The sequence below is a fragment of the Perca fluviatilis genome, chromosome 16, assembly GCF_010015445.1.
Source record: "Perca fluviatilis chromosome 16, GENO_Pfluv_1.0, whole genome shotgun sequence".
In the NCBI taxonomy this organism is placed as follows: domain Eukaryota; kingdom Metazoa; phylum Chordata; class Actinopteri; order Perciformes; family Percidae; genus Perca; species Perca fluviatilis.
In genome coordinates this window covers 15,569,369-15,592,155 of record NC_053127.1, presented here as the reverse complement: position 1 = coordinate 15,592,155, position 22,787 = coordinate 15,569,369, and the positions used below count along the sequence as shown (strand labels likewise).

At 40.4% G+C, this 22,787-nt stretch overlaps 1 protein-coding gene across 1 annotated transcript; it reads right to left on the bottom strand.

Annotated features, from left to right (window-relative positions):
- Positions 1-295: 295 nt before the first annotated feature.
- On the bottom strand, positions 296-21,609 carry hspa4a (heat shock protein 4a). Its single transcript, XM_039778108.1, has 19 exons — positions 21,281-21,609; positions 19,392-19,449; positions 19,139-19,279; positions 17,860-17,982; positions 16,791-16,890; positions 15,987-16,120; positions 15,135-15,379; positions 14,101-14,177; positions 12,446-12,597; positions 11,983-12,089; positions 10,287-10,420; positions 8,188-8,369; positions 7,363-7,446; positions 4,903-5,055; positions 4,300-4,425; positions 4,047-4,154; positions 3,590-3,709; positions 2,209-2,370; positions 296-1,268 (listed from the first exon to the last, which is right to left on the bottom strand). Exons 1-19 carry the CDS (start codon positions 21,385-21,387, stop codon positions 1,068-1,070), a joined length of 2,514 nt encoding a protein of 837 aa, XP_039634042.1. The 5' UTR covers positions 21,388-21,609; the 3' UTR covers positions 296-1,067.
- Positions 21,610-22,787: the final 1,178 nt, after the last annotated feature.

Here is a 22,787-nt window from a genome sequence, read left to right as displayed (position 1 = left end):
TATATGTCCAGTGAGCAATTAACAACTAATCGTTCAGCTGTATCATTGTCTGTCAAATTGCAATTAAATGTCCTTCTGGTCAACTTTACCAACTTGGGCAGAGTGAGGACCTAGCACTCATCTACTTACATAGCTATCAAATCTATGCTCTCACCAATAGAGATCCTTTCGTGAAGACAAATAAAAGGCATTTAAGTGAATGTCCACAAATTACATGGTTACAGGGTGTTGTAGGGTGTTCAATAATCACAATGAATGCTTTTTTACTTTTCAATAAGCCATTTCTCAAATCACATGCTTTTTTTGGGTCAATATTTATTTTTGCTTTTTTTGGTGATGTGGCAACAACAGCAGCACCCAGAAGGTAATTTGTTGGACCACCATTCACACGGTTAAGTAGAAAAAAAAACAGTACAAGGCTACAAGAGAACAACCAACAGATCATTGCTTTTGAATGAGAAAAGCCAAACAATGAACTACTGCATGACAGTAACTTGTAGTATCTAATTTCAATATACAGTACAAGTAAACTCAACAAAAACTCCTTCCTTTTACACTGAATACATCATAATCCAGCATTCCAATTATTTCTAGTGAAAAAAATGCACTATTTGTCATGTGCCACTGTACCTATTTCATATTTAGACATAATGCAATTTTTACATTTTCATGAATCATCATGTGTTTATTAATAGTTTTCTTCTGCACAGCCACTTTGCTTACAATTCAAATCTGACATTCTTAGCTTAAATGTGCTCAGGAGATGCTGAACAAAACAATCTTTGACATAATGGCCATCAAAGCAACACAGAAAAAAAAAAAAAAAAAGTTTCTACCCCACAACTTTTATGTCATAAAGTAATCCATTCAATATTATTATTATGCAATATTTTTGTATTCATCAAAGAAAATAGGAAATGACATGCTGAGGTGGCTGACTGACGAATAGTATTGATTAGGGATGCTGCTATCTGGGTCTTCTGTGCCATCAATAACAATCTCAGAAGAATGACAGAATCGGGGGCGAGTAGCAGGACAAACAGTAACTCAGGTTGCAGCCACAACAGTTAGTCAATGTCCATTTCAGGGAGCTTGTTCTTTGCCGTTCCCTGTTCCGGGCCTGCAGATGTGGCTTTGTCTGAGTTGCATGGCTGGCTCTCTGTTCCCTCCTGTCCATTAACTGGCCCGTTCTCTGTTTTCTCCTCCTTAGGAGGCTCCACCTTGGGCTTGGGTTTGGACACCACGGGGTTGCAGGCTGAATAAAGCTCCTGAACAGGGAAAAAGAAAGCATTCATTAGCGCAGTGGTTCCCAAACATTTTCTGCACGGCCCTCTTTTTGTAGATACAAATATTTTCAACCACCTTTTTTTTTTTATCCAGAGACCATTTGCTCACTTGATCAGTTATTTTTTTAAAGATATTTGTTTGGGTTTTTCCTTTATTTAAAACCGTTGAAGGGAGACAGGAAACTGGGGAGAGAGAGGGTGATGACATGCACCAAAGGGCCTCAGGTCGGATTCGAACCCCGGCTGCTGGCAAGGACTGAGCCTACATGGGGCGCGTGCTCTTCCAGGTGAGCTCTAGGCCGCCCCACTTGATTAGAGTTTTTAAAATGACATTTCTACAACCAATTTGGACAATGAAGACTTGTTTTATTAGTTCACACGTCCTAGCTCCTTCTACAAAATTGCTACAGGCCTTAAAATAATGTAATGTGTTTGTGGTGTCTGGCAATTCTAAATTTTACTGCTGGCTGTGTGTGGTTAATATTTTCTCTTTTTTTTTTTTTTTTTTTTTTTTTTTTTTATAAAAAAAAAAAAAAAAAAAAAAAAAAAAAAAAAAAAAAAAGGGGAAAAAAAGGGGGAAGGAAAAAAACAGAAGGGGGGGAGAAAGAAAAAAAAGGGGGGGGAGGGAGGGAGAGGGGAAAGGGGGGGGGCAACGGCGCCTTTTTTTTTTTTTTTTATTAAAATAATTATTGTGTGTGTGTGTGTGTTTGTGTGTGTGTGTGTGTGTGTGTGTGTGTGTGTGTGTGTGTGTGTGTGTGTGTGTGTGTGTGTGTGTGTATGTGCGTGTGTGCGCGTGGCTGGTTTAGCCAAGGAAGTGGTTGTCTCATTGAAATGCTTACGAGACGGATCCTTCAGACCCCCACCCCTCTACAGTATCTTGCGGTGTGTGTGTGTGTGTGTGTGGTGTATGCCCTCTCAGTACCTTGATCTTCGCCTGGATCTCTAGGACTTTGACCACTGGTTCCAGAGTGAGGTCCTGATTATTCTGCTGGTTCATCTTGCTGTTCATCCAGACCATGGCATCCTTCACCTGCTTGTCCACCCGGGTCACCTCTAGCTCATCAAGGTGATCGTACAGCTCATCCTATCGGGAGAACAGACACACACACACACACACACACGAACACACACACACACACACACACACACACACACACACACACACACACACACACACACACACACACACACACACACACACACACACACACACACACACACACACACACACACACACACACACACACATTAATGGAGAGATGGCAGAGCAAGGGGGGCTGCCCAAGGATATGCAATTAGGTGGTGCCTGCCAGGTGAACTGGCTAGGCTTGGGCCGGTGTAAGGCCGCGTTCAAACAGCCTGCGTCGGGCATCAGACGGTCTGGCAAAAACGCAGGTCTTCCCTTTCATTTTTAATGGGGGTATTGTGTTTAGGCTGCGACAGAGAGTGCCGCAGAGCGGACAAGCAAAAAAAAAAAAGCAGTGGGCCAGTGGTGAAAAGTTGAGACTGACTCAACTTTTGGAGAAACACAACCCCCATGTCACGCTGCAGTGGCCAATTACATATGTGACCGGAGATCACACTTGTTAGTGTGTTTTGAGCTATGGTTTATCGCTTCCACAAGAAAGTTTTAAAACCCTGTGAGGGTAAAAAAAAAAAAAAACGGAACACAAGCACTAAACAGCCCGGGAGTTTTTGCAATGGCTGAATGTTTCCTGCAACAACGAAGTACTCGCTGTGTCTCGCTCATCTCTTTTCCTTCTCTCTTTCTCCTGTGAAATAAAGCTGCCTTCAGGTGCGTTCAGAAACGTCTAAATCTATAAACGATCTGACGGAAAACAGTAATTGTGAAATATAAAGTCTACTTGTGCTACATTTGGGGGTTAAGGAACACAGCGTGACCCCCTGCCGCACAACCCTGCAGCAAATCGCTGGATCGTTTTTTTTTGGTCTGAATGGACCGTAAACCTGTTTGGATGTCGCGCCAAAAACCGGACCACCGGAATTTACCACTTGTCTCATCCGCTCCAGAGCCGTATATGGAGAGAGTATGTCCAACTAGGGAATCAAATGTTCCGAGTTATCCCGCTATGCGATTGGTTCCGAGGTGGTCACGTGTTTCGTGGACTCCATGTTGGATCCCATTGACATAGTGCAGGGAATAGTGGGGAAAAAATAGTCCACCACGTCACACTTGGTCTGTACGGGGCCTTGAAACAATTCTATTATATTACCAACAAAATCTAACTAAGGCTAAGCAATCATTTGGTAAGTCAACACACTTGCTCTCTGTGCCAAGTTACCTTTGCCTTGTAAGCTTCAGTGATCTTCATGTACATCTGGATCTGCCTGCCAAGCTCCTCAAAAGCTTTTGGTCTCTCCTCAGCTTCCATGTATCTCTCACATATTGGCTGGCCCATGTTCTGTAGAAAGGAACATCAGGATTAGTCAGCCAGTCATCCAGCAAGACAAAAAGGAAAACCATTAACTTCTGAAAGTAGTGATATTGTAGAGGATACGATCATATATGCTCCTGCAAACATAACATCCATGTTCAAAATCCTTTATAAATAAACATGCATATAGAATTTTTTTAATCAGTGCCTTCAAGTTTGGTGCTACATGGATCACTGTCACCGGTACACAAGTCCCAAAACTGTACAGTAAACCATCTTCTGAAAAATCTGAGTTCACTTTTGAATAGGAATAATTCTACTTCACTTAGACACGTGTCCAGTCACACAATGCATGCCTGGTTACCTTCAGTTCAGCCAATTTGTCAATGTAAACTTGTTTCTGTTGGTCCTCTCCGTCTTCATACAGCCAGTTCTCTGTGTCCTCCAGTTTTAACGAGAATGTGTCACGATCCTACATGTTGTACCAGAAGCAAGATAAAATTCACAAAAAACATGAACAGAACCAAACATGAAACACATGCATTATATCTGGATTTAAATAAAGATTAGCATCTGTTAACATGTGATATATATTTTCAAGTGTGATCTATACTCACAGCTTCATTTACAAACTTCTCCAGGATGCCGTGCAGTTTATCCCTCATTTCGTACACATACTCTTCTACGTTGTTCTTTGCGTCATTCCTCTCCTTCTCTAGCTTATCCTGCATGATCATCTTACCCTGGAATAGTCACAATGAAAGGGTTACTGATTAGTCAGCCGAAGAGCACACCAACAAACCACTTGATGATGGACGGAATTGACTGAATATATTAATTATATTTGGTGAGGCTCACATCCAAAGAATCATATTTAATGCTTGAATGTAATATATGATAATATACCTTTGATAACAACAATCAAAGCCTTGTGAAATGTTACAATCGTGTTGTGGTATCTAAATGTAAGCTTGAGAAGTTTATAAGTGGGAAAGTGAAGAAGCACTAGGGTGGGGACAAATCTTATCCGCCCATGTAGTACATCTTAAAATAACATTGAGGAAAAAAAAACTTTTAAGTAGTTTTAGAGTATTATGTTATTAGATAAAACACAGCTACAGCAGCAAATGAAGCCAGGACCAGTAAGACTCACGGGCACATGGCTTGGACAAATACAATGAGATCATGGTAGACATTGCAGGTGATTTTTAGAGCATTACCTCATTCTCCACAAACATATTTAGTGTGTCATTGGACAGTTGCCAGTGCAAATTGTTCTCTATAGGCAGCTCCACTGTCTTCGTTTTGACTTTGGGCTTCTTCGCCTCAGGGGGCAGGTCGTTCTTCTTCACCTGCTTGGCTTCCTCTGCGGTCTAAAAAAAGGAGAGATTAAATCGTTTTTGTAGGACTAAAGGCCATGTTAAATATTTAACATATGTTTTACATAAGTGGAGCAGAGCATGAGAAATATTAAATAGCCGACAATCTGACTGATCTTATTCTTAAAAAGATGCCTTTACAGCATAAAGTTATGTGTGACTTAATTCAGTTTCATTAATTTCCCACTGGTTAGTGGCCCCTGACTGGAATCTGTCACGATCCACTTTTAAGATTAAGTGAATTATTTTTGTCCTTTTTTTTGTGCTTTTGGGTCTTACCTGTGATGATACAGTCACTTTTCTGTCCAATCAGAACACCTGATCCAACTACAAAAGGCCCTTCCTCCACCTCCCTCACTCTCAGCAGCATGGTTATTAGCCACCACTTTCTGTTCCTTTGGTGTATTTCATTTGCAATAACCCTTCTTTCGTATAGCTGTTTGTTTGACTTCTGTTGCTTCCCCTGAGCCAGGGTCACAACAGTACACTTAATGCAACGGTTACCTTACTGCAGGGCGATATGGCTAAATAGGTTATCAAGACAACAATTTCCATTTCATGCCAGAGCAATATTTATCCCAATATTTGATATTTTTTCTTTTAAATTCTTATATTCTAAATGTAAAAGTACAAATCCCAACTCCAATGAAGTTGGGGCATTGTGTAAAACGTAAAAAAAACAAAAACAGAATACAATGATTTGCAAATCCTTTCCAACCTATATTCAATTGAATACACTACAAAGACAAGATATTTAATATCTGGATGGTCCTTTACCTCTTTGGCCCGGAGGACATGACGTCCATGATTTCCAAAAACAATTTGAAATGTGGACTCATCATAGCACAGCACACTTTTCCATTTTGCGCCAGTCCATCTCAGATGAGCTCGGGCTCGGAAAAGCCGGTGGCATTTCTGTGTGTTGTTGATATATGGCTTTCGCCTTGCGTGGTGGCGTTTTAACTTGCACTTGTAGATGTAGCGACGAACTGCGTTAACTGACAATGGTTATCCGAAGTGTTCCTGAGCCCACGTGGTAATATCCTTTACATAATGATGTCAGTTTTAATGCAGTGTCGCCTGAGGGATCGAAGGTCACGGGCATTCAATGTTGGTTTTCGGCCTTGCCGCTCTGAATCTTTTGATGATATTATGGACTGTAGATGATAAAATCCCCAAATTCCTTGCAACTGTACATTGAGAAATGTTGTTCTTAAACTGGTGGACTATTTGCTCATGCAGTTGTTCACAAAATGGTGAACCTCGCCCCGTCCTTGCTTGTGAACGACTTTTGGAGATGCTCCTTTTATACACAATCGTGACCAAATGACCTGTTCACCTGTGGGATGTTCCAAACAGGGGTTTCTTGAGCATTCCTCAACTTTCTCAGTCTTTTGTTGCCCTTGTCCCAGCTTTGTTGGACTGTGTTGCAGGCATCACATTCAAAATGGGTGAATATTTGCAAAAAAAAACTATAACGTTTATCAGTTTGAACATTAATATCTTGTCTTTGTAGTGTATTCAATTGAATATAGGTCGGAAAAGATTTGCAAATCAATTAATTCGGTTTTTATTTATGTTTTACATAAATAAAACGTTCCAACTTCACTGGAATTGTAGTTAGAAAATGGGGGGGGGGAAATTGGACTTAATTATTAATACAAAACCTGTTTGCTAAAAATAAAATGTATTGATTAGAAGAACTTGCTCTGTGTCGAAGTTATGGTCCAAGTGTAGTGTTTTCAGTCCTTAACCTGATAAAGTGTTTTCCACAGGTTGACATATTTTTTGCGTTGGATCTGCTAAACAATACACCTTTGAGGTTTGTATTATATTTATACAGATATATATTTTTTACGACGTAATAACTCTTAGTTAGTTATTGCCTCTTTCACTGGCAGAGCTCTGTTTTGGAACTTTGTTGTTGGTTTCTTAAAAATACTGGTTAAAATTACACTAAGGCTGCGACACATTTAGGCGATATTTAAACAAATAAGGAAGGAAGAAAATAAGGAAAAAAAGAAGGAACCTTCATCATTTCCTTCCTTCCTTCCTTCATTTCTTAATTCCTTCCTACTTTTGTTATTTCCTTAGATCCTTCTTATGTCCTCATTTTCCTATTTCCATACTTTGTTCCTTCCTTGTTTACCTCCTCCTTTCCTTTTTAACTTCCTAGTACGGAAATAGGGAAAAGGAAGGAGGTAAGGAAGGAAGAAAGAAAAGCTGGTAAATTCAACCATACACAGTATCAAAAATGTATTGACACTATGGTGATTGCATTATCGCCCAGCACAAGGTTACCTCCATCTCTTCAGCCTCTGATTTCTTTTCTTCGTTGTCTCCAGTCCGAAGTTTCTGATCCTCCTGGTCCACCTGCATTTTGTTCTGACACACGGTAACAAAAGGAAAGACATAGTACATAAATATATAAATGATAACATATGGCATTCTGCGGCTGGTTTTATCCAAACTTTGGGTTTAGAAAATGTCAGCGTGAAAATCACAGAGAAACACCAACCAAACGCGTATTTGTAAGAAGTTGTAACACTGAATTTGACTTGACAAGAGTCAATTGGTTTGTGCAAAGCATTTTGTATGTCGATTTCTGTTTATTCAAGACAACACATTCTTCTCCCTCCGTTCAGAAGAGGAAGTTTGCTGCCTTTTATCACATCACAAAGTCCAAATAAATCAAACTAAGCTATTTAAGCTTCTTAAAATGGTAGTATTTGTTGCACAGCTTTTTGAGTGACATTCAATCAGAAGAACACTTATGACACATTACTTTAAGGAAAAGGGCCAAACTCTGGAGCACAGATGGGAATTAACAACTCCAAATAAAATGCCAAACAAATTACAAAGGAGGCATTAGCGAGAGATAAAAGCAACCCCTTGAAGCGGTGTTGAGTTTGTTCAGTCAAGACATCTAAAATTCCACAGAGATGACTTTTCAAACTGACTACTAAAAACCAAGGTGTGACCAGACTTACTGAATGGGATCTCTGAGGTGAAACACAAAGCAAACAGCATACAAAAACCAGGAGTATATATGTGTGTGTTTCTCTGTCTCTTTCTCACACATCACAACACAGTCATTATTCTCTTACACCCAGTGCAAATACACACCTCCTCCTCCTTCCCTGTCTGGTCTGTCTCCATTGGCTCTTCCCCCTCAGCTGTTTTTATGACTTCTACGAGCGAGGCACTCGATACACTGAACATGCCGTGAACGTTGACCCGAACTTTCACCTTGATCTTTGCACTCTCCCCAGATGCCTGAGGAACCACATTCTGGATCAGGAACTGGCCTGTAGGGCAGAGGAAGTAGTTAAAAAGGTTAGAATAGGTGAGAATATCTTCTTATTAGGGGAAGGGTAAAGGCCTGTTCACACCGGGACGAATTTCGCGCGCGATATTCGCCGACGTTTAACGCCTCGTGACTAAACAAAGGGCGCCAATGTGAGTGTGCACACCGCCGCGAAAAACACCACGCGTAAAAGCGTCATTTTTTAAAAAATGCCTCGGGTTTGTTTTTTTGGTTTGACGCACCGCGTCAAAAACTATCCGACTAATGAGATTGGCGCTTTTGCTCATGTGTCTGGAGCTTCTGAAGTTACAGTAAACACAACTTGGGGGCGCTCAAACACAAAACGGTCTTGCTGAGCACACATACGTAACGGCGAAGAAGATATACGCCAAGTAGCGTCTACACTGCCGGGAAGAAATAAGACGAGGAAGATGCAAGGCAAGATGAATGTAGAGCTGCTGGTCTCGTTGGTGTCGGAACATAAAGCACTTTATGACAAATGCGACAGCGACTACAAAAATCTTGACAAAAGAGAACTGCTATGGAGTGGTATTGCAGAGCAAATGGGCCTTGATGGTGAGTTTCATTTCACTTAATTGTCTTTCATGTACATAGGCTTGTAACTTTTTCCCACAAACGTTTGACAATCGCCATCGTTTGTGTGCTGTAGTGGAGGAGGTAAAACAGAAATAGAAAAGCCTGCGAGATACATATACAATAAAAAGCGCCATCTAATGTCAGGGAATGAATTTGCATGTTTACTTGGCTCATCGTCAGCGAAAATCGCTTGGGTGTGAACACAAAAAACGCGTTGAAAAACGCTGGCGAATAACGCGCGCCGATATTCGTCCCGGTGTGTACGGGCTTTTAGGACGCTAGGCTGAATCACAGGAAAATATATTTTTCTGAAAATTAAACAATTTACATGTCACAATTAACTAGGGCTGAAACGATTCCTCGAGTAACTTGAATAATTTGATTACTAAAAATCCTCGATGCAAAATGATTTGCCTCGAAGCTTCGTTTAATCCATGTTACCGTAACGTATCGCTCACGGTGTTTCTGCACGGATGATTGTTACGGTCGCACACTGGGCTGACGCTGATGTCGAAACATGCCATGAAGACTGACTGCAGCGTAAATAGTGAGGGGCTTAGAGGAGAGACAGGCTGGAGAAAACGACAGGATGTGTCCAAAGTTTGGAATCAGTTCAAACATAATTAAAACGAAAACTCTGTACTGCGTTAAATCTACGCCGTGGCTACATACGTAGGTACGTGGAGACACGGACCCTATGCCGATCCTTCGCCGTAGCCTGACGTACACCTCTCGAAGAAAAAAAAAACCGTGGTCAGAAAGCACAGAGGAGACACTTTTGTTTCTCTCACTATGACTCTAGTCGGTACTCGCTCCGAAGGTAATCGCCGCCACTCTCTCACTCGCTTTACCACACACTCCCCACGCACACATACATGCCGCCCCTGCTGAGATCGACGCACACACACCAACGCACAAGTATAAACTTCAGGCCACTTACGTAGGCTACGGCGAAAGTTCTGCGTGGAGCCGCCGCACAACCATAAATCAAGCTTAAGCCGGAGTTGTTGCTAGCTCCGTGGCTAACTCGCTAATCCCCTTCACTTCAATCAGCAGGTGGCAGCAAGACACGGAAACTTTGCTTGCGTCTTGGGAAGTGTAGTATTTATTCACCGACAAATATACAAAAATATACACACACTGCACTGTGCTACATTCACAGCTAACACAGCTAACACAGCTAACACACACACACACACACACACACACACACACACACACACACACACACACACACACACACACACACACACACACACACACACACACACACACACACACACACACACACACACACACACACACACACACCTTGCAGTACCTATAGTGCCGTTGGGGTAGGGCAGCTCCTTGGGGTTGTTATAGTAACCTTCAAGGGTGAAGGGCTCTTTCCGGAAGAAGGTCAAAACTTTGGAGAAGGGAGCTGCATGGTTCTTTGGGAAAACCTCACAATCACTGTAAAAACACAGCAGAAGGAGTTCATTGAGACAACATAAGTAAAGACCATTCAAGTAAATATTTTACAGACCTATACTAGTCAGGATTTAAAAAATAATCTCGTAAAATGTGAATGCAACTGGCATAGATTTCAGATAGTGGGTGTGTGGTACAAATAGACTATGGGTGTGTGCAGGTGTGGCAGAAAACATGCAGGTACAGGTAAATGCGTCTGAATAGACAGGGGCAGTAGGCAGGTGTGGTCTTAAAAACCAAACCCATGCAGACTTCTAACCTTGTCTTAACTAGGGACAGACCGATTATCGGGCAAATTATCGGCGTTTTATTTGCCTGATAACCAATAAAGTTAATTGATTAAGAAGTGCGCTACTTTGGCTCGGCTACAGCTCTGTGTCTGTCCCTCTGCTTCGGTTTCACTCCCCACTGAGTCTGACTTAATCAGTCCCTCCAGAAAAACGCAATTATGCGATCACATAATTCAATGCATAAACAGTCAAAGTCTGCATATTTATGCGGGGCCTGCATTTTTTTCAAATACGCCACACTTTCACCGCATAAATTGCTGATTTCCACGCAAAATATGCCGGGCTTGCATGATTTCATAATCCCCGCATTTTCGTTGCAAAAAAGACACATATGTCTTAGCAGAAAAGTTGAAAAATATTGCGTTTACTTCACACAAGAGCAGCCATTTTCCCCTGCTGCCATGGGAACGTTATGAAGTGACTTAATTACATGATCATTTAAATTCCACTCATATTTTAGTTTCAGCTGTTAGACCATCAGTGAGAACTATGGTATAATAGACATAACACAAAATAACAGAGATGACTCCTAAAAACTAACTCCTTAAAGCTCAAACCCCAGAATATCAGTGAAGTCCATTGAATAAAGTAGAGTATTAGCTTTGCAGAATCTTGTAAAGCACCATGTCCACGACATCACACGAGGTGTGATGAACTCTCCTATTCTCCCTGTGAGATGCAAACGTTAACCCTCTGGGCTCTTAGCAATTTTTCCCCATCTTTAGGTCGAGAGGTCGGTACAAGACAGTTTTTTTAGGACAACCTGGGCTATCAGGATATGTATGCTGAAGGAATGTCACATGAATGTATAAATTGTTATAGGATTTATAAGACAAAAGAAAAATCTAAAAACGCAAATTGAATCTCACAGAAATGAATTGAAATCACAGATAACCATAATGAATCAGACTTTTGGTTTTAGTACCACTTTTTGCTGGGCAATCAGGGGAAACAAAAATTAACTCATAATTTTTTCCCATAAAAGTACATAAGCTTTCATGAAAAAAAGTTAGTTGTCTCATTTCTCATTTCCAAAGCATTTCCTGTGATTTCTACTATGAGAAATCCTGCTTGTATCAGGCGCACGCCTTAGACTACTATCCAAATGCAAAAATGAGAATCTCTGCTGCTGGAGATACTGAATATGACGTAAAAGGTATATTTTAATTTTGTATACAATATCGTTGGCCTGTGACTGTTATGTAAAACTACTCCTTATTCGATGTTCTCAGGTAAGGCTGACAGAGATCGTACCTCAGTCCCTCCTCTGCGGCTGAATTCCATTTTAGAGAGATGGAGTAGGGGACAACATCTGTAATGGAGAACTCTCTGACTTTGAATGCTGGCGACAAGATAGCACACTGAGGAGAGGAGGAGCAAAATACAAAAACACAAGTTACCAAGGCTCAAACCTTTGCTTCGAATTATTCTGACCAACAGCAAAAAATTCTTTATCCAACCCAAATATTAAATTCCAACTGCAAAAAGAAAAACATTTGATTTGTATTTGTGAAGCTTTAACAAATTTTTTTTTTTTTTAACATATATGGCAAAAAACAATTTGAAAACACATCCAAATGTCCAAAGAACAACAAATAACTTGCATCACTAAAACATTACGCATGCGTTTCATATTACTCTCACTCTACTATCACAGCTGTTTGCTGTGGGAGTCACCAACAGGACCAAAGTGTTGGTCATTCCAGGTGACCTGTACCTGCAGAGCACAGCCTCTAGCCACGGCCTCGTCTGCGTTCAGGGTGGTGCTCAGCTCTTTGCCGAAGAATTTGCTGATTCGCTCTTTAATTGCGGGGATTCTGGAGGCACCACCCACAATCTCCACTGCATAGATATCTTCTTTTTTTAGCTCTGAATACAGGAAGCAGGAGAGAAGAATAAGACAAAACAATATTGTTGAGGTTTACAGAGTCACAGCTTTACTTTTCAATAGAGATGTTCCGATACCAGTATCGGTATCGCCTCCGATACTGCCTAAAACGCTGGTATCGGGAAGTACTGGAGTTTATGCACCGATCGGATAACATGTAATAAAGTCCTAAAGAAAATCTACGTTAAAAGTAGTTCATTTATGTTTTTTCCCGTTATAACTGACTGTCAAACTGGATAATAATTGTTTGTGTTTGTTTATGTTTCACAAAGAGTTTAACCTGAGCCAGACAGACAAAGATAGAAATCATATCACATCCATACAGGGATAGTAGTATACAGCTGTTAAAACATAATAAAATATATGACACACTGGTATCGGATCTTTACTTGGCATCGGCCGATTTGCAAGTTCAGGTATCGGGCCATCTCTACTTACCAAAACGTGTGTGTGAACAGCAACAGAAGTCTTAAAGCGCCCATATTATGCTCATTTTCAGGTTCATAACTGTATTTTAAGGTTGTACCAGAATAGGTTTACATGGTTTAATTTTCAAAAAACACCATATTTTAGTTGTACTGCACAGCTCTCTCTCACTGCTGCAGATCCTCTTTTCACCTGGTTTCTGTTTTAGCTACAGAGTGAGACCTCTTTTCATCTTCTTCTTCTGTACTATCTTTGATTGCACTCGCACATGCTCAGTAGCTCAGATGTAGAGCATGTCAGCTAGCTAACTCTAGAGACAGTAAGTTGTTTCTACAACTTTGGTCAGTTACAAGGCAGGATTAGCTGGGAGACTTCTAAATGAGGGTGCACATGTAAGTAGTTCTTTTGTAGATTATGGTGAACTTGTGTGTGTTGTAGCAGTGCTTTGCTATTGAGAACGACGTAGCATGCTAGCGTTAGCATGCTAATGCTAACGCTACGAGCTAACGGTTGTGGTTAGCCAGCTCATTTCGGACTGTGATGTCACAGTCCGAGCCGATTTTGAACAGCTCACTAGGAGACTGAAGGCAGGACACATTCAGAAACCGTATCTCACTCAAAACAGCATGGATGGATTTTTTTCAAAGTTTGTATGTGTGTGGAAGCCCCAGAGACACAAAAGAACACCCCAAATCCCAGAAAAAGTGATTTTTTCATAATATGGGCACTTTAAGGTGGAACCACACGTGTGTTTGCATAAAAATAACACTGAGGATATGCCTCTTTAAAATTGTAATCTTTTGGTGAAAGCACATTACTCAACAATACTAAACACTACTACTCTGGTATACCCATATATATGTTTTAATTAAATATTTGCCATATGACTCCTCAGAATGGACAAGCAAGAGCAAGCAGAGATAGAGAGGACACAAGGAATGATTAAAGGGAGGCAAGAAGGCAGTGTCCAGAGGGAAGGGCTGTTTTAGAAATATAAGCGAGTGTGCATGTGCTGACGGGGATAGTCCAGCTGCTATTAAATAGAAAGATGTACTCACTGGCTTGTTCCATGACGTTGCGCAGGGGACCCTCTACTTTGGCCAGCAGCCCTGCACACATCTCCTCAAATTGACCTCTGGGGACACATGGTCATAGATTAATAATAGACTCACACACACCGAGTACCTCTAAAAGTCATTTCTAATTATAGGAATGCAGTTTTTAAATGTGTGCTCATCTATAGCAGCCCTCTTTAATATTCAGACATTAGTCCATAGAAAACAAAAATCAAAGACTGTAAAGGCTTCACATAATCAATAAATAGAGCAGACAGGTTGCTTTATTTTCCCTGGTCCATCTTAAGGCCGGGACACACCAGCCAGACGGCCAACCGTCAACAGAAAAGCCAGTCGAGATGATCAGTCGCGTCCCCATGGTCCAAAAAACTGCCTCGGGACACAATGAGGCGACACTGACTTGAGAAACGTAATATGTCTCCATAGCAGCAGGCGGCGATACTTTGTATTGTTGCCCAAGAAATGAAAACCGGTTGCAGCTGATTGGACGAACGCGTCACATGGGTTTGTTTTCTTCGGAAATTCAAAGCCAGACTGTCATGGCGGCTCGTTCAGAATACGATCTCATATTGTACTAAAATAGTTCACTGAAACATGTTTCTGAAAACATTTTAAGCGAGAAATAGGCCATGCAGTTGCTGAATCTGTCTTCATTTCAGCTCAACAAAGGTCAGTTTAAAAGATTTTTGTCAGATTTTGAGAGACTGGTCACGCTCATTCTGCTCGCCATTTCCGGGTGAGTCCCGACTGCCCTGCCTCTGACTGAACATGTCAGGTCAGCCAAAATGAACGCCGACAGCCGAGACACACACCGAACAGACTGTAGTCATTGACCTCGCCAGACTGTCCAACGGCCGATTATCGGCCCTGTGTGTCCCGGCCTTTAAGCAACAATGGCACAAAAACCCATTAATTATAGTGTTTCCCAGGCCCTCATTAATGATTTTGTTACACCTATTGCATAAGAGACTTTATCTTTCTATCTTTTAATTACTAAAGTAACGCTGCATCTTCACCTGTTAAGTTTACCGGAAACATCAATGTCATTCATGAAGCACTCAATGTTGAGAGGCAGGTCTGAAGAGTTGGCACTCATCAGCTTCTTGAGCTTCTCACACTCTTGGTACAGTCGGACCAGCGCCCGGGGCTTGGACTTCACGTCCAGCTTGTACTTTTTTCCAAACTCCTCACAGAAGTGGTTGACTAGGATGTCGTCAAAGCCTTTTCCACCAAGCTCTGAATCAAACGCTGTGGCCAGGATCTGATGGTGGTGGAAGACAAGTGGTAAATATTTGAAAATGATCAACTTACTGGATGAATATTTTATAATCCCTTCATATCTGTATGGGTGTGAGTGAAGATAACAAATGAAAAAAGCAGATTTGTGCTCAACAACAATAAACCACTTTCATTCGCTACATTAGGTACCACGGTATAAACTTGTGAAAGTGGTGAAAAGTATCTTAAAAATCTTATCAATTAAATAAATTGACGTGAAGATAAAGTGTTTCTATTAAAACTACTTTCTGGTTTTGGCCTACTTCAGTTGCAAGGCAGCCCACATACAGTATATGGCATTCCTAATAAGCAATAACGTGTGCAACATGTGGGCCAAATGTTCTTTTCTGCAGATTGTTTTTAAATCATTGGTTTTATCTTTCTTTATAATTCAGCAAAAATGACTAAAAAAACAAAACAATGCTTGGTTACTAGCTCTGCTTACCATCCTGTTTTATCTATGCCCACATGAGAAAAGAAATTATCAACATTTTGGCAAAACATAGTGCTGTATCATCATATGCTGCCCTAAAAACCTTTTCAGCGTGAGTATCGCTTTTCAAAATGGGCACAAATTATTCATCACTCACCTTGAGCTTTCCCTTGTTGAAAGCACAAACTGACACCTGGTAACCAGAGTGGCCCACATCCACAAACACCACTATCCTGGCCTTCTCTTCTGGAGCTGGCAGGTCCTGTTTGTAGATGCCATATGCCAGAGTGACTGCAGCAAACAGGCATAGTCTGGTGTTAGTTTTTGCCCCACAACTATGCTTAACTACATCTGACCTATAAAAATCTACCAGACTGGAGCGCCTTGGTAGCTGAGTGGTTACAGCGCATGCCATATAACCGCAACTTCCCAGGTTTAATTCCAGCCTTGGGACCTTTTTTACATGTCATACACCTCTCTTGCTCCCTCCCATTTCTACTCTGTCATATAAAGGCAAAATTACCCAAAAAATTTATGTTAACTTTTTTTTTTTTAAATAACTACCAGACTGAAAATACTTAAAAATAAAAATGTAGGCATAGCTTCATGACATGCATTTGTTTCACAACATGATGGGAAAGTTGCAAACTAAAATATAAATCTGATTCTATGTTTATGAAAATATGCTGTAGCACTATTGTGGAATATTTAGACAGATGTATAGCTATGGCATAGCTCAAACCAGGGAACCTTTACTTAGCAATGCCTTTTGCCAAATACTTAGCTAGAATTAGACCACTCAATACTTTCTCGTAGCTTCCTTAAAAGAGGTGACTGCTCTGGGAGATAAAAACATCATCTCACACAAAATAGCATCTACTATTGTTGAAAAGCCCGATAACTAGTAACAATGATTCAGATGCTGCTAGTCCTGCGTAGAGAATACTTTGTTTCAACGTACCTGCAGTGGTCTCATTCATTAGTCGTAGACAGTTGAGGCCTGCGATCTGAGCTGCATCCATGACAGACCTTCTATCTGCGTCAGTGAAATAGCTCGGGACCTGGGAGGGAGAAAACAATGCAGATGAGGGATTTATGATTGGAACCCCCCCCCCCAAAAAAAAAAAAAAAAAAAAGTATTAACTGTATGGCATTGATAATGCCAAAAATGTCAACAAGTTAAAACGTATACCTTATTCCTTCTGTGTGAATGATCACTTCGAAAACTATTGATATATGAATCGCCTGCATCGCAAGATGTCTGGATCATGTTGTCGTGTTAGTTACTCTGGGTGCCAAAACAAAACATTTCCTTGTGGAAAAGGGCTAAATTTAGCTATTGGCCACAGTAATAATAACAACATGTTGTTCATCTCTAGGGCTGATACAAACTGTAGATTTAGCCGTTCGCTAAGTAACAACCGCTCTGTGTGAAATCCGTAACATTACATAACAGATGCTGCTGGTGAACGGTGAATACATATACTGAGCACAGCAAGAAACACACATCCCACTCTTCACCCAAAAGGTGCAAGATAGGAAATAAGGCTTTCAAACATACATCTTGAAGTGCCTAAAGCTCAAAATGTCACATGAACAGGTGGTAATACATTTATACACCTTGGAGGGCAGCTTTCACTGGCCATTTTATGACCCCACACTCCTTGAAAATGCAAGAGGATGACATTAATAACTGACACTCAGAATAGCAGAGAACTTAAGTACAGAGAATGGTATAAAGTCAAGTAAAGTGAGTCACATGTCTCTTGAAGCCTCATCAGTCCAATGCCACATCTTTAAATAAACTATGTGCAGTGATCCAACAAGAAAATTAACACCTCATTAAACATTTAAAGCCAATTAGAAAAGATATGTTGCCACAAAAAAGCCTAAACACATCCAGTGGGACATAGATATGCATATTTCCACACTTATAAATAATGCACTGTACTCTATTAAGATGTTTTATAGATTTTCAGACACCCTGCTGAAGCCGGAAAACCGCTGCAGATGTCTCCAGAAATGCTTACCGAGATGACACAGTCCACAACTGGTTTTTTCAGTGCACTTTCAGCAGTCTCCTTTAGTTTGGTCAGCAGCATGCCAGTGACCTGCTCGATGCTGAACACTCTCTCCTCCTCCATGTACATCACCTACAATTGAGGAGAATCAGGAACATGATTACATTGAGGCAAACTGTTTAACTAGCTTATAAATAAGTTTAAACAGCTATAAAAAAAAAAATAATGAAAAAGGCCGCCAGTTTCATTAAAGATATTTTAACAGATTGAAAGCTCATAAAACGTATGTGTATATAGTATGTATATATGCAATCTAAAAAACTCTTAATACAAGGAGTGACTCTGTGGGCATCAACAGCTTGATGCAATCTTCTCTGATTTATCAATTCTTCTGAGGACTCCCATTAATTATCTCCACAGTGACACAACATGTTTTGAGTCTTAAGGTCCTGACACAGCAGGCCGAAGGCAAAGAACTAGTAGCGACAAAGGCCTCACGTCACCTGGGTCTTGGCCAAAAAAAACGGCACTTGAATGCACCACAAAGACTACAGTCGACGGCCAGCTAGCACGTATGTTCTGCCCCTGCGTGAAAGGAAATAACTCTCCATGCCAGCAGGCGGCGGGATTCTATTCGTCATTTGAAGATGGAAACCGAATATTCAAATCACTGCTATGATACATTCAACAAAACAGTGTATGCCCAAATCAGCCAGCGGCAGCACAGAGCCTACGGCCCTTCTGCTTCACTCCCGACCGAGGCGACAGCGGAGGCCGGGAGATGGCTAGCTAGCTTGTCCATCTCCCGGGCTGTCATCTGTTCTCTCTGCAAAGAAGTCTCCCTGCGGTGGGGAGCAGAGGGACCGAGCAGCCCGCTGAGACAAAATGCCAAGAAAATTAATAAAACAGCTTAAGACAGAGGCAAGAAAGCCTGTTTTTTTAGGATAAAGAAAGAGGACTGGATAGACAGGGGAAGAGAACATAGAAGAGCAGCTATGATTTAGAGAGAAGAGCATTATGTGAGGCACTTCTTTGAGCACAGCAGGCTACAGAGGGGTAAGCAATAAAGTCAGGAATAAGCAGATTTTTATACTTTCTGTGTTAAATTTCATTTTTGATTGAAAACCTAGTTCAGCGTACAGTACCACTGATAAATACAGCACCCGGTTGCTGGGTGTGCTAACCCAAGCCTTACTTTGACATTTTGTAACAAAAGAATGCTTCTTTTTGGTTACCTATGTAATATGTAATATCTAATACAGAATAGGCACCATATTCTTAATCTTACTTTAATACCGATGGATCCAGAGGGCATCTGTGCCAGGTCGTAAACCAAGTTAGACTTGGCTGACTGGACATAGGGGTCTGAAAATGCCCTGCCATGGAATCGCTTGAAGCCTTGCACCGTGTTCTGACAGTTGGTCACCACCTGGACATGATGAAGACATGATTAAATTAAATAAAGTTACCAGTTCCCAATTTCTTGCATTCAATTACAAGGAACTCTAGGGATGTTAACAGGGCAACTGAATTGATCTTACCTGGCTCTTTGCAGCTGCTCCTATAGATCGATTTCGTGGTCCAAATGATACGAATGATCTGGAAAACATCAAACAAAAATGTTAAGCTCCAACATACATGCTATTACGAGCAACCTGCCTAAGTTCATTGTATTGTCCACCTATATGTGAATACACCCTATAATCACGACAGATTTACTTGGCAGTTAAGTTATTACATGGTCTCATGCCTACACATGACATCACATTTCATAGCTCAACCCACATAAAACTGAACAGACTGTTTCCCATGTCTGCAGTAACAACACTAAAGTAAAATTCAATGTGTAATATAATTGTTCTTAAGATAATTTCTTACAAACAGTAGCTAATGTAAAAGTGAAATCTTCCACAATGTAAAAAAGTATACTTTTAACCTAAGACAGATCGTTAACCTTTTTTCATATAAAGCTTTATTGAAACCATGATTGTGGATGCATGTAGGCTTGTTACGGTATTGTTACAATATCCATCTCTCTCAGTTCCCACAGTACTGTATAAACACAGTCTGAAGTGGTGTGGTCAGTCCACTTGTATCCCAGCGGGTTGTGGTCTAAACATGCCTGTCATCGTCATCCCTGTCAAACACAGATGTCAGAGCTACAATCGCCGACAACACACAAGTGCAGTTGGTGATGTCAAGGAAGGGTCAATGCAACACGTCTGAGGAAATTGGCTCAAGAGGCACCAGGCCACATCTTGAAGCAAGACCAGAGTATTAAGTTAAGTTTTATGTTAAGTTTTTATTGATGTGAAGGGCAGAGCACATAGACAGAAGAACATCTAGATAAAAACTAAATAAAAGGAAATAAATGAAAGTTGTATTAAATAAAATTAACACTTTTAAGGATTATTTAACAAAGTTGTACACTAGTTTTAGGGCAACACTTCTGAAAGGCAATGCTCATCACGGTTTGATTAATAGATTACATTATTTTGATTAAATATATCCGTATCACAAGATAGCAGAGGCCAGACTGATGCCTTAAAATTGCATATATGATTTGACCAATCTCCGAAGAAGCAAGCCACTCTTCACCATTTTGTTTCTGTAATTAGCAAGTGTTTGGTTTTTTTTGGGGGGGGGGTTATCAGTTTAAAAATACTACTCGGAAACATTCACATCACACTTTTATAATAAGGCCTGAATGGATGTTCATATTCCCCATCAAAACCTGCAAGGATTTAAAACCTAAAATCAATGAAAAAAGCAATATATTTGATGAGGTAATAACACAACACCTCAAGCGATATTACATTTTAAATACAGGATATATAATATACTAATTTGTTATAAGTAGTCATATTCTTGAACTCATTAACAAAGTCTCCTTAATAGCACATGCACACATGACAACACCTTACAAACAAAAAAATTATAGTTTTTCTAAAAGTTAAAATCATAGAAATAAAAACATTTTCATATTAAATACTGTTAAAATAAACTGTAACGTTATATATTTAGAACAAACTTGCTAGAATATTCTAGAATATGTTGTATGATTCCAACAAGCGGTTGGCTGCTGTCGTCATCGTTAAGAACATAACGCAAGGCGCACAGTTTGCCACACGGGGGACACCGGTTGGGTCGGAGCTTTCGCCTTCAAGACATGAACAACATTGCTAAGAACGGGACAAACACCGCCCGCTCGTGTTCGTTGTGGGCAAATGAAGCCGGTTTTCAAACTATACAGTAACGATACTCAAACGGTACGCTCAGCTAACTAGCTAGCTAACTGGGGCTCCATGGTTTGTGGGAGAACGAGCTGTGTAACGTAACGTTAATGATTATTTCTAGATGGTTCCACGATGCGCATCACAATATTTGCATCAGAAGTCCAATAAATAACACCTGCATTTTAGGTACTTACGGTGTGCATCTGTCGCTGTACTCGTTAGCGACAGTCTCGATCCCTCCGGCTCGGGCTACAGCTACATAGCAGCTTTGAAAGCCCAAGTCAAATCCCACCACTGACATCTTCAGCGATACGACTGCCTTCTAGCTATAACGTTATCTACAGCTCTACTTACAAAAATAAAAACAAACGTACAGCTTTAAACGGATGTAAAAAAAAAAACAACAACAGGTGAAGTAGTTGTGTTCTACTGTGTTAAGTCTGGCTACTTATAGTCATAATCCACACCACTATTGCCGGTGTCTCTGATCTGTGTTGGCAGGCTGCAGCAGCAAGGTGGTCTAACTGACTTCTCGCCGGGAGTCATCGCGAGATCTGAGTAGAAGCTATCTCTGGACCTTTCTAGAACCATGTGGAAATGACTGTTCTAGAATACTTTGGTTTTTTGGGGATAAATATCCGTACATTCCTGAGTATTGAGAGATCATTTCGTGGTTAAAGATTTACTGTGAATGCAAATTGCATAAAGAAACCCTTGACTGATTGTTCTGATCATGCCTGGGATCAACTCAATAGGTGGTAAAACAGACAGAAATAGACTGCTGCATGAGGGTGTTGAAAGTATGAAGTCATATACAAGCCTACCACACAGTTTAAACGCTTGAGTGAACATTACATTTTTACAATTTTGTAACTTTTGTAATTAGCTATGATTTACTACACTGTTGGCAGTTTGCTACCATGTGAGCAACACAGAAGCACAGGAAATGGGACAATGCGCAGCACATCATAGCCTATCACCCCACTAAAACACTGCACTCCGGAAATTAATTAAATTAAATTGATTATTTGAGTTTATTCTACCTTTGTAAATTAAGCAAAATGTGAAGGATATACAACATTTTAGATACGCATGTGCTTTTTATAAAACATAAAGTAGGCCTTTAACATGCTTTGTTGGTGGGATTAAATACTGTTTAAGAACCCATGAAAAATAATTGAGAGATGATGAGATGTCCCTGCATCTCTGACAAAAAGTAAATATGGGGGGGTGTAATGACAGTTGAATGGTGGGTGGGAGCATTGTGTTGCTTACACAGATGCACAGCACAGTATCTGAAGATATGGAAATAAAGCCAAGAGACAAAAAATATGTGTAGGCTAAATTACTGCTTAATATCTGCTTTTAAGGAAGATAATTTTTTTTGTAATGTAAATCAATATAAAAAAGCATGTATGAGAAGACACAGCCGTTACAGCTATTGAAAGTTTCATACTAATTAAAAATGTTACCTGTCGTTAGATATTTCATATTTGCATTGTAATGAAATTAAAGCAATAAATACAATCCAACAAGGACAAAAATATGAACTGTTTGTGATTTGTGATCATTTAGTGTACTAAAGCACCCCACTGTGTCAAATCTTGCATTTGTTTTCATTAAAAACGCATTACTGTCAAAATGAACTATAGGCTAAAATATAACCATTATTTTCCTCAAACATCTTTTTGGCCCATGAAT

Coding starts and splice junctions, on each gene's coding strand:
- hspa4a (XM_039778108.1), bottom strand. CDS start 21,387: ATGTCAGTGGTGGGATTTGACTTGGGCTTTCAAAGCTGCTATGTAGCT. Junction 19,280..19,391: donor GAGCAGCTGCAAAGAGCCAG/GTAAGATCAATT, acceptor CATCATGTCCAG/GTGGTGACCAACTGTCAGAA. Junction 4,155..4,299: donor AGAAGTTTGTAAATGAAGCT/GTGAGTATAGAT, acceptor TACAACATGTAG/GATCGTGACACATTCTCGTT.